The following is a 12,727-nucleotide window of genomic DNA, read 5'->3' on the forward strand; positions in this document are numbered from 1 at the left end:
CTCCACCGGAGTTGGCTGTCCCTTCCTCTCCTCCCATTCAGGTTGCTCCATTTCCACTAACAGCTTCCCAAATCCTTGTGGTTGAGATTGTAGGTGTTCTTTGAGATAAGAACTCGCTATGGAAAATTCAGTCCTACCCTTAGTTTGAAGATGAGTTTGATTTTTCACAAGCCTTGCTAAGCTCTAGTGTGAAAACTCCAGTGTTAAAGAAAAATGCCTCATCACTTGCTCCTTCAAATCCTCCCACCGGAAGAAAGGTCGTCGCCGGTGCTTCGTTTCAAACCATCTCAGCGCGTCATCCTTAAGACCAACACACGCAGCCTTCAACTTCTCCCCTTCGCTAAACCAGAAAAGTTGGAAGTACTCTTCCATCTCCCAAATCCATTCATCTGGATTTCTTCCATCAAATAGAGGGAGTTGAAGCTCATACCGGATGTGTTGTAATTTCTCCAGATCTGGATACCATGAAGTCAAGTTCCTCATGATTTCTGTGTACCCCTCACTGATCAGATTTTTTATCTGCTGCATTCTTCCTTATTTTTTTTTTTGTGCGTGTGAAATCGAAAATCAGCCACTTAACTTCCCTGAATCGAACTGCTCTGATACCATTTGCTATGAATTAACATAGCTTAGACACCAATAAATGCATAAATTGAGGAAGAAGATGAAGATTTGATTGATAAACTGAAACTACAGAAATAAAAGATAGATTGCCAAGTATTCGAGTGACTTGACACACTCCCAAATGAACTCTTAAAAGCTCTCTAATATTCTCAACAATTTTCAACATACTTTCTTCTCTCTAATTCACCCTATATATAGAGTAATTTTCTTTACAAAACTACCTAGCTTATCCTTAAGCTACTCATTAAGATAATGCCTAAATTACCCTCCCCTAAAATATCAGTTCATAGCATGTAGGAAGCAGAGGAGCAGCACCCACGGCTTTCTTGAGCTGGGAGATATGGAAGACTGGATGGATCTTGCTATGGATAGGCGATTCCAGCTTGTATGCAGCAGCTTCTATACGTTGTATGATAGGGAAAGGGCCATAAAAGCGAGCAGCGAGCTTCTCATATGGCCGCTTGGCCAAGGATTTTTGGCGGTAGGACTATAACTTGAGAAACACTAAATCTCCCACCTGATGATACTGCACATCCCTTTGTTTCTCATCTGCTGCTAATTTCAAAAGTTGCTAGGTCTTTGTAAGATTGTAGTGCAAGTCGTAAGTATTGCATCCCTCTCTTGTAGCATAGCCTTCAAACTATCAACAGTTGTGTGTGTCCCCTGGTGACCCGAGAGACATGTGGCGGATCTCGCCCATACAACACAAGGGTAACATTTTTGTGGACAAGTGTGGGGAAGTGTTGTATGGATATTCTGCCCAAGAAATCCATTTACACCAAGTCTCCAACAAAACAACATAGATAGGTTTCTACTCCCTTGCGGATGATCTCAGATTGACCATCCGTTTGTTGATGATAAGCAGTGCTCCTCTTAAGGTCTGTCCTATAAAGGCGAAAAAAATACTCATGAATATACGATCTCGATCCGACACAATAGAAGTCGGAAAACCATGCAATCGCACCACTTCCTTAACAAACAACTCTGCCACAGTGAGAGCCGTAAATGGGTGACGTAAGGTGAGAAAATGAGCATATTTTGATAGGCGATCCACTACTACCAAGAAAGTGTCCACCCCCTTAGAAGGTGGTAATCCCCTAATAGAGTCCATACTCAGGTCATCCCACATCAAGGACGGCATAGGAAGGGGTTGAAGGAGCCCACTAGGATGCTAATCGAAGGTATATTGTGAACTCCCCTATAAGCCCCCCCGTTCGTGTATCATGATACTCCTGGAGAAGAGTGGGGATGATGTAAGACGTGGAGGGTATCACATAACTCCCTTTGAATAGGAGTTTAGCATCTACCCTGGATTAAAATGTTGGTGCTCCTTGGACCCCGATAATATCTCTTGTTGAATTTGAAGGAGGAAATGATTATCTGCTACTTCGTGCTCCAATCTCTTCTAATGAATGCTGTCGATAGTTATCACAGCCCCTAACTCCACTTCACCAACAATTTTGCGGGATAAAGCATCCGCAACCCGATTAGCGCACCCCGGTTTGTACTATACTTGAAAGTTGTACCCCATTAATTTACTCACCCACTTTTGAAAATCAGCCCCTATCTCTCTTTGTTGCATGATTTATCGAAGGCTTTGTTGGTCGGAACGAACTACAAAATGATTCCCCAACAAGTAATGCCTCCACTTTTGAACCACCAAACAAACCGCCATCAATTCCTTCTCATATACCGACTTCAAGAGCACGGGGTCCCAAATGTTTGCTATAATAAGCAATGGGCTGCTGTCCTTGCATCAAAACAGCAGCGATGTCGAATCCAGATGCATCAGTTTCGAGCACAAAAGGTTTGCTAAAATTAGGCATAGCAAGCACAGGAGCACTAGCATAGCATTTTTCAACTGTACAAATGCCATGGCTTCCTGTGTCCACCCAAAACAATCTTTCTTCAGTTGCTCACTTAATGGTCTTGCAAAGTGGGCATTTGGTTTGATGAATTTCTGGTAGTAACCCGTAAGGTCTAAGAACCCCCTAAGTTCACGGATTGTTTTGGGCTCTTCCCATTCGAGCTTGGCTTGGACTTTATCCCTGTCAACTGCCACCCCTTTACTTGAAATAACATGGCCTAAATACGCCACCTCCAATCGCCCAAAATCACATTTTTTAATATTAGCAAACAACTGATTTTCCTCCAGGACCCGTAACACAGACACCAATGACTCACATGCTCAATTTCCGATTTATTGTAAATAAGAATGTCATCGAAAAAAACATTAAACAATGTAAAAAATATCGAAATACCTTGTTCATTTGGGATTGAAAGGTAGCCGGAGCATTTGTGAGTCCAAAGGGCATCACAAGGAATTCATAGTGCCCCCCGTGAGTTCGAAATGCTGTTTTGTGAGTATCGTCTTCATTCACCAAGATTTGGTGATACCCCGCCTTTAAATCTAGCTTGGAAAAAATTGAAGCCTTATGTAACTCATCCAACAACACATCAATGACGGGTATAGGGTATTTGTCTGTTTCCTTGTTCAAAGCGCGATAATCTACACAAAAATGCCATGAGCCGTCTTTCTTTTTGACAAGGATTACCGGGAAAGAGAAGGGACTAGTAGAGGGCTTTATAATTCCGGCAGCCAACATCTCCGTGATTCGCCTCTCTATTTCGTCCTTCTGGAATTGAAGGTATCGATAAGGCCGGACTCCCAGTGGATTACTTCCTTCTTTCAACATTATGGCATGTTTATGCCCTCTTACTCGTGGCAAGTCCCAATGGTTTAGCAAACACCCATTGAAATTCGCCTAAAACCCCTTGCAAAAATTATTGAATATCTGGTTTGTTCTCAGCACTCTCACCCCCGTCTTCTAGCCGCTTGAACTCCAACCATAATCCTCCCCCTTTTTTGTGCAAAGCCCGAATCATAACTTTGAGGGAGATTCGAGAACGGGTCAAGGACGGGTGACCCTCGATAGTATGCTGCTCCCCATTCAAAACAAAACTCATCTCCTGTGTTTTCCAATTGCTCACTACTGTTCCAAGAGTCTCCAACCACTGAACCGATTACCCAAACCCAACGATAAAAAATCAGTTTCTACTACTATGCGTCCTTTAAGCTGTAAAATTACCCCCTTACAGATTCCCATTCCTTCAGTGCTTGCCTGTCACCTAAGGACACTCCGAACCCGATCGACTTAGCAACCTGGTGACCAATGGTGCTTAATGAGAGGAAGTTATGTTAGCTCGAGATCGATTATGACCACTTCTTGGTTATGAATCCGCCCCAACAATTTCATGGTTTTAGGTTTTGTCAACCCAATGAGTGAGATTTCGATGGATAGCCTCTTCAGTGGGTGAGTCTGGTGGTTCTCCCATGGAAAAATCATTCTCCGCGGTAACATCGTCCAAGTCGTCAATGAACATCACGCTCAATTCTCGTCGCCGACAACGATGGCCGATGTTATATCTTTCATCGCAACGATAACACAGACCCTTGGATTTCTTCTCCTGTAACTCTTTTTCAGTCAGCCTTCTCATCTCACCAAATGGTCTAATGGAGGATATGGGAGAATTAGCTAGCAGCCGAACTTTTCCCACTAATCGTACTTATCCTTCCTCCAAGTTCACTTTGGGTTCATGTACTAGTGGGCCTATTGTAAATGGAGTAGGTTTCCTGTTTTATGTGAATCGGAGCCCCCTCCTTTAGTGCTTACAACCCGATTCCTCTCTTCAATTTTCAGGCCCAAATCCATGGCTTGTTCTAGGGTCATTGGGTTAAAAACCCTCATTTCAGATTGAATCTCTTCTTTTAACCTATGTATGAATTTACCCAATAATATTGCTTGTGGAATACAGTCAAGAGGAGCAATACAGTCAAGAGTGGCAGCCATTTCAATAAACCTCCGGCAGTACTCTAGTACGCTGGTCGTTTGGGTGGTCCCTAACCATTGTTCATGCAATGAACTGCAATTGGTCGGTTGGAACTGAAGAATAAATTCCTTTAGTCTCTCCCACGACTCTATAGGGTTCCTCTTGTTTTCCCATTGATACCACCTGAACACATCTCCTTCCATGGTTACCACCGCCGCCTCCAATTTTTCTGTTTCCGTCAACCTATAGAAGAAAAAGAATTTTTCGGACCTGTCAGTCCCCTCAAAGGTCGGCATATCCAGCTTCTGGTGCTTCCAACTTCCTCCACCGTATGGACCGCCTCCTTTCCCCCCCCGCCAGATCCTCCCCTTCGAAATTCCCCTTGAGTTCCTGACAAGAATTCCGGTCTCCTTCCCTCTCGACTTTCTCTCTCCTCACCCACTTCTTCTCCCCGGTTTCCTCCCTGACCTCGACCGTTACTTCCCGCCCGTGGGTCTAACTCCAATCGGCGTTGCTTCTGCTGGGTTTGAATATTCTCGAAGGTTGCCCTAATCTCCTCCTAGTATTTCATTTGATCTTGCCGGATGATCAAAATCACTTCGTCAATGTTTTCCTAGTCCGTTCGATTCTTCCCTCCAGGTAATAGTTTGCTAGCTCTAGATCTTTTTTGCTTTTCCGTCTAGCTTCCTCCATCCCTTTCGAGATCTGATCGGCTATGGTTTGCTTAATAGCTTCCATGGCCAGGTTCAGTGAAGCTGTGATATGATCAGCAATGGAGGTTTGATACCAAGTTGATCAAGCCTCTTTGGAGACGCAGGGGGTGCCATTTTTCACACTAGAAACGGTAGTGCTATGATACCAAGTTGTAATAGACTCCCACCTTAGTACAATTACATCAACACAACAAGAAACAAATATACGGATTTTATGAGCAAACACCCAATAATGGCAGCAACTCAGATTGTAAAAGATAGTGGAATAAGAGTCAACACAAAATACAAAAGATAAGAGGGGAGCTTTCGAGAGGCCTTCCTTCTCTCCCAAAGTAATTTCCTCACAAATTTCTGAATGAATCTACTGAGAACTCTCATTCCCTTTTAATACGACATTTCTCTCTTACTTTCTCTCACTTGTAACTAACTCTGACACCTACTACTCTTATTGAGAAAAAAATCCTCATATTCCCCACTACCTCTTTTTAGCAATTACTTCCGTGCATTTCCCTTTTTGTTGCGCCTAGTAGAAAACCTTTTCCTCCTACGACCATTCTTCACATGTGATCGGGATTGAATCTTCATTCTCCTTGTTGCAATAGAAAACCTTGAATGTTTTTTCCTCTTGAACTTTGTGTACCCATGGCAGAGGCTACATGTAACACAACTGCTTACTGCATTATCCTCATCTCCATTCATGGGACTCACACGAAGCCTCCATTACCGATTCCTCTTTGCATTTATCTTTCGACTCCTTATTGAAATCCTTTACCTCTTTACCCTGTTTTAAATAATCAACCACGGTCTAAACAACAACATTCTTATCTTGACCTTCCTCCTTTCTCTTGACACCAACATTCGAACTCATTACTACTCTTAATGTCATCATACTAGATCTAGAATTAACGCAATGAATAGAGTGTCGCTTCAGTAAGATTTGATAATCTTTCATTGAGATGGGAATAAAAGAGTACGGCCTCCTTCGGTAGCAAACCGATACTTGGGCTCAATCATATTAAAATTTTCAAATTTGATAATGTCCCCAACATCTTCCATCCTCCGTGCTCTTTGCTCTCACCTCATCCATCATCTTAGTTGAAGTAATTTCATGCGCCGGCTAATCTGAGTTAGAAAGTAACCCCCCCACTCTATAAGACTAGGAGTTAAGAAAAGGACTACCCTTTGGCGGGCTAAGCCAGTAAAAGAAAGAAGATTGGCTTCAGTCTTAACTAACTCTTAATCCATGACAAAACACTAGCAGAGTTAATTTTTGTTGGTAAATTGTGTTCTTAAACTCCTACCAGCACTTTGAGCTGTTATTTCATCAGATGTTGAGTGCTTGAATTCAGGAAATGTGAATTTTTGCCCAAAATATTGGTTGACAGATAGACTACCGACTTTTTTTTTTTTTTTGAACTTGGTGCTTTGGTTAATTTTATCTAACTTTCTTGATTGTGAATTCTTCTACTCAGATTTCTGAATTTTGACGAATATTAATGGAATTTCAATCCCATGTCAAAGCCTCATTTCGTTTTGGGGATGAGATCTACACAATTTGTGAAAGCACAGGCCGTCTCTCAGAACAATTAGTTTCAATGAAAGAAGAAAGCATGAGTATACTAAAGGACTACATCACCAAAAACAATGCTCCAGTTGATGTTCCTGATGAACCACTTGAAGACTCTTCAGGAGATGAAGAGATCAGTGCCAAGCCAAAAACAAAGAAGCGGAAATAATATACTTTGTTGCCGGTGGCTACTACTACTACTACTATTCTACTAAAGTCGTCATGAAAATGGTGAAACTGAATCATGTACTAGGGAAAACAAGCTTAATCCATTTAGTTTGAATCTTTAATTTCTAATGTTGCTCATCTGTAATCCCCTAGTGGAAGTTGTAGAAGGGAGGTGCAGCCTTGGGTACCGGTACCAGAAGTGGTTTTGTAGCTAGAAGTAGAAGTGTATGATAGGGTGTCTGTACGAAAAGTGCTGTCATTTTGCTCCAATAATTTTCGATTCATGTCATCATGGAATTGGATTAGATTTTAACTGGTACTAGGAACTGTAATCAAGCAAATGAAACGAGTAACCCGATAGTAGTTTTATTGATTTATATCAGCAAGTCAATTAAAACTCTAAATCGTTTGAGAGGATTGAGTTCTCTCCTAATGTGTTTCTCTCATTGTTTTATTTTGGATATTTTCGCCTGATTACAGCACTTCTTATTTATAATAGCTATACCAGCTTCAAGAACAGTATCCAGAATAAGCCTAACAAACTTTTTCTGACAGCATCTTTCTTGTTTCATATAATTATTTTACTTAATAAGAAATCAGTAAATAACAGACGACTTAATTGTCCTCAAGGTGGAAGGAAGGAAGTAATAAGTGGAGTATAGAATCATAGTCCACCAAAGTAGCATCAAAATCAGGCAACCCTTTTCATTTGATGAGAAGTTCAATGGCTTTAAGCCGAGGCTGAGAAGAGTTTGTTATGCCCAACGAGGCTTCTGGTTTTAACATGAGTTGGCAAAGACAGGAGCTACCGCCCGCTGCTGTTTTCAACTGAGAAATATGAAAGACATTGTGAATTCTGGCAGGAGGTAGGTGCAATTTGTGTGCTACTAAGCCAGGTCTTTCAATGACTTCACAAGGCCCATAGTATGTAGGAGCAAGTTTTGGGTAGTGTGCCTCCAGAGGCATGTGATGAGCTAGTGTTGGGTCGTGGATATCGTTCTAAGGTGCTGTTGACCATGCTCGGGGATTATGTTACTAAAACTATGGTGCTAAAAATATATAGACTCCCTGCCCTCAAGTGCTCTTCTGTCTTCGTTACGTTCTTCAGATAAACCTTTTGATATAACTTGTTATGTGGACTATGATAAATTTTCGGTGAGACATAGATGTTCTCTAACAGTGGCTGTAAAGAGCAAGAACCACAACCTTTTCTGGAGGCTGTTAAGCATGCTGGTTGGCGTAAAGCAATGTAGGAAGAGATTGATGCTCTTGAGTGAAATGGTATATGGAAATTATGATCCCTGCCTCCTGGTAAGCGTGTCACTGATAGTGATTGGGTGTAGAGAACCAAATATATTGCTGCAGGTGAAGTTGAAAGACTTAAAGGTCGTCTAGTTAATCATGGTAACTGGTAGGTAGCCATTGTGGATTTTAATGAGACATTTGCTTCCTTTGCTTAATGGGAACTATTCATACTTTCTTAGTTCGTTGTTTCTGTGTAACTTGGAGTTCCATCAAATGGATGTGCATAATAGTTCTCCATGGTGAGAAGAAGTGTATATGCAACTTCGTCTAGATTATATAGTGCTTCTTCAAGGAAGGTATGTTGACTCTGCAAGTCTTTGTATAGTTTGAAACAGGCCCCAAGGCAATAGTTTGTTAAGTTGTTTAGTATTTTGAACCTATATGATTTTAATCAATTTTATGCTAATTATTCTCTTTAATTTTGTGCTATGTTCAGGGCAATGCTTATCTTCATGTGCTTTTGTAAGTTGATGATCTGATGGTTGCTAGTTTTTTGCCAATGAACTTATTGCTTGGTTGTTTATATACATAAAATTAGACATTAATAATATTAAGTAGAAGCTAATAATGGACGAATCTGATTCAAGATGATGTTCATATTCTAACCTCTGAACTCATTCTTTGATTTATTGACCAATTAAAAAGTAATGAAGAAATTATCTACATTTGATAATAAGTCCCTAATATGTCTTTATGGTTTCCCAAATATCGAATTAAATTTATGAGTTTTCCTTTATAGACTTGTTGCAAACTTCTTTTTCAAAACAAATTTAAAAATTAAAAACCTTTATAATAAAGTAGTCAAATCCGAGCTCATCCTCATAGACAACAAAAATATACCTACACATACCCAATAAGAGGGGAAAAAAAAGGAACACATACTATATTTCACATAAATAAGTAAACAACATTACTAATACTATCGATAATATTTAGTCCTCTAATTAATTACTATATTATAGGATCGTTATGATCCATAATTCATATATAGGATGATACTCATATAATAAGTAAAAATTCAACACTTTGGAAAAGGAGTACCACATGACCTAGCAACCTTCCAAGCATTAGGGGTATTAACAAACTTTTTGAGGTACGGGTTCTTCATGTATTGGCAAAGGCAGGGTCTTTGCTCCTTAATCTTGGTGCAGCAAATCGCTGTTGGTGGGCTTGACGAAGTGATTGCGCTCACGCAGGGGCTTAGCTGCACAGGGCTGCAACTCACTGCATTGGCTACCTGCGCAGCGTTAGCCAACAGCAGCACCAGCACTGCACAAAGTGCTATGTTAGTGCAGGATAATGGCTTCATTTTTCAGCTGGGGATTTTGTTGGGAGAGTGAAGGGAGTGACTACTAAGCTGTAGTATTGGGGGTTTTGTTGTGTGCGTGGTGACTTATTGGTTTCAGATTTCATAGCTATTTATAGGTAATAAAGGTGATGCTTTGATCTTTGCCAATAAATATGCGGAATATATCATGTACTAAAGATTTCCCTTTGGATGATTGTTTACTAAGGAATTATTATTTTTTGGTGGAATTACTATTGGAATTATGGGTAACGTGCCCTATTGCTTGAAATAAGTAGCCGAAATGATAACACATGTTCTTATGTGCGGATATCTATCTTTATTGTATTGATTGTTTTGTTGATAGGAGAAAACATGGGAAATAGAAATTCCTACTAAATGAAAATTTGGTGAATTGTTCGGTTGACAACAAAATAGCAAAACGAAGGAATTATAAATTCCTAGGAATTTTGAGTTCCCACAAGATAGAGGAAGTTACTTACCTAGAACCCCCTAGGTAGGGTTGAGCACCGGTCCAAGATCAGAACGGAACCGACTGGACCGCTTGACTGAAATTGGGCAGATTTGTGGAACTGGATCGGGCCTGTTTCGACTCCGGTCCGATTTTGGACCTGCTGGACCTGTTTTGTATTTTTTACATTTTTTTTAAAACGTGTAGTATAGCCCAATAGAGCATATTATACCCCAATCTATTCGTAGCCTTTGAACGCAACTGTCGACGCTCGTTTTAAGCTTCATATTTCCCAATAGAGCATATTACAAGTTCACAATTTGTACTACACAAATTACAAGCCATATGTCCATAACAAGTAACAATAATACATAGTCATAAGTTCATAACTCGACGAGCCCACGTTTAATTGACAATAAAGTATAATATAGGGACTACATATAAAGTCTTCATTAGACAAAATACATTATTTCTTGCTTCATTCTCCACTAGTTCAAAACAAAGAGTCCACAAAAACGACTTCATCATCCAAACCAAGACATTGAACATCTATGTATAGAAGAACAGAAAATATACTAGTAAAACAAACATTAATATCTTAAAAGTTATATAAATGAAAGTAATTTTACTAAATAATAAACACTACCTTTCTCAATTTCTTCCAAATCTTTGACATTTTCTTCCACATCGACTCCTGATGCTCCCCTTGCTCTAAGCCAATCTTCTATACAAACTAAAGCTTGAACCATCTTATAAATATGATACCAAGACAAAACACATATAATTAAAATGAAGTTGATATAAACTAATGTCTATTTGATAAATACAAAAGACTAGAGATTTATAGATATTACCTTTGGAGTCAAAGAACTTCTAAATGGATCAAGATGGCGACCTCCCGCACTAAATGCAGATTCTGATGCAACAGTGGACAGGGGGATGACTAGTATATTACGTGCCATACGTGAAACAATTGGATAACGATTTCCATTTTTACCCCACCAAGTTAAGGCATCCATATCTTCTTCTTCCACTCCAATTCTTCATTCATGTATCTCTTAATTCACTCCTCGCATAACCACTCGATCCTTTCAATCTTTTAGCTTTATCCTCAATACTTCTCATATAGTCAACACCTCCACTAGTGGTACCATCATCCTCTAAATCCAATGACATAAAATCCCCACTTTATACGGTTTGAGGTTGTGAATACATATCACGGTACTCATCAAACAAGGAATATAAACATAATCTTTCACATCTCTCCGTTTAATAATTGGAATGGTTGCATTTTCCCTAACAAACAATTGGAAGCAACAAGAAAAATCCTTCAACAACTATATTATACCTCGACTACATTATACCCACATTCTCACTACAACAAAATAAATTCACAACCCTCCAATGTTCATTACATATTTACATATGCATAAAGGCAGTAGGCAGAGAACTAAACAGCAAGTCAACAACAATTTAAAGTGAATAAAAAAAATGAAATAACAACAACAATTAAAAGATGATGAACAAGAATAAGCAAAAATGAAAATCAAACTCATCATCTATAACAATTCAAACGAAAATTGAAAATATTGACAAATCTCAGTTGCCAAGCCCACACAAGAGAAGAGTATGACCACACACAAGTCCAACGGGTTCCATCCTAAACCATATGCATATGGTTATAGGTGGAGTAACCCATTAGCTTATATTAGTCATATACTTTCAATTCTTCCAATGTGGGACACATGTGGATTACACTCTCAACACTCCCCCTCACATGTGTGCCACCTTTAAACTTGCAATTGGATAGGTCACATACACCTCGTTGGCCCTACTTGGGCTTCCAACATGAGGTCAACAAGCCCCTACTTGGGACACAATTCTGTTGGGCAACATGCTCCAAACAGATCAAACCTTCCATCTTGCATTCAATGGGCCACATACCCTGGGTCGGGATCGTCCGCTCTGATACCATGACAAATCTCAGTGGGCTTGGCACAAGCCCACACAAGAGAAGAGTATGACCACACACAAGTCCAACGGGTTCCATCCTAAAACCATATGGTTATAGGTGGAGTAACCCATTAGCTTATATATTAGTCATATACTTTCAATTCTTCCAATGTGGGAGACATGTGGATTACACTCTCAACAAATATCATCTACAACAATTCAAACAAAAATGGAACATATCATCTACAACAATTTAAACGAAAAAGAAATTGAGAAAAAAAAAACAGATACGCGGAAACTACTTGACATAAAAACAAAAATCAAACTCATCATCTACAACAATTCAAACGAAAAGGGAACATATTCTCTCCAGGTTCCGAAAGATTCTCCTTGTTACTGTTACTACAAATACCAAGGAGGATCAATTTTTGTAGGGTCTGGGGTGGGTAAAGTAGGAGAGAGAAAGGGGTCAAGGAAAATAAACAAATAAAAAGGGGTTAAAGTTGAAGAGAGAAAGGGAGTAAAATTGAATTAATAGTGTAATGGTAGACCATATGATAGGGATATGAAAAGATAAAAAGGAGAAAAAATTGTCAAATAAGGAATAAAGTAAAAGAGGGAGGATCTTTTGGAAATACACTTAAACGGAAAGAGGGAGGATCTTTAGGAACCGGAGGGAGTATCATCTACAGCAATTTAAACGAAAAGAAAATTAAGAAAAACAAAACAGATAAACGAAAACTAGAACTCACTGAATTCACTTGATGAAACCGAAATTCAGCCGCCTTGCTGGAAGACTTTCACCGGAG

At 39.6% G+C, this 12,727-nt stretch overlaps 1 protein-coding gene across 1 annotated transcript; it reads right to left on the minus strand.

The window, feature by feature from the left end:
- Window positions 1-8,977: 8,977 nt before the first annotated feature.
- Window positions 8,978-9,613, minus strand: LOC104884856 (non-specific lipid-transfer protein 2). The gene has a single exon (XM_010669560.4). The coding sequence runs from the start codon at window positions 9,515-9,517 to the stop codon at window positions 9,227-9,229; it is 291 nt and encodes a 96-aa protein (XP_010667862.1). The 5' UTR covers window positions 9,518-9,613; the 3' UTR covers window positions 8,978-9,226.
- Between the last annotated feature and the right edge of the window lie 3,114 nt (window positions 9,614-12,727).

This window comes from Beta vulgaris, chromosome 2 (genome assembly GCF_026745355.1).
Source record: "Beta vulgaris subsp. vulgaris cultivar EL10 chromosome 2, EL10.2, whole genome shotgun sequence".
Classification (NCBI taxonomy): Eukaryota; Viridiplantae; Streptophyta; class Magnoliopsida; order Caryophyllales; family Amaranthaceae; genus Beta; species Beta vulgaris.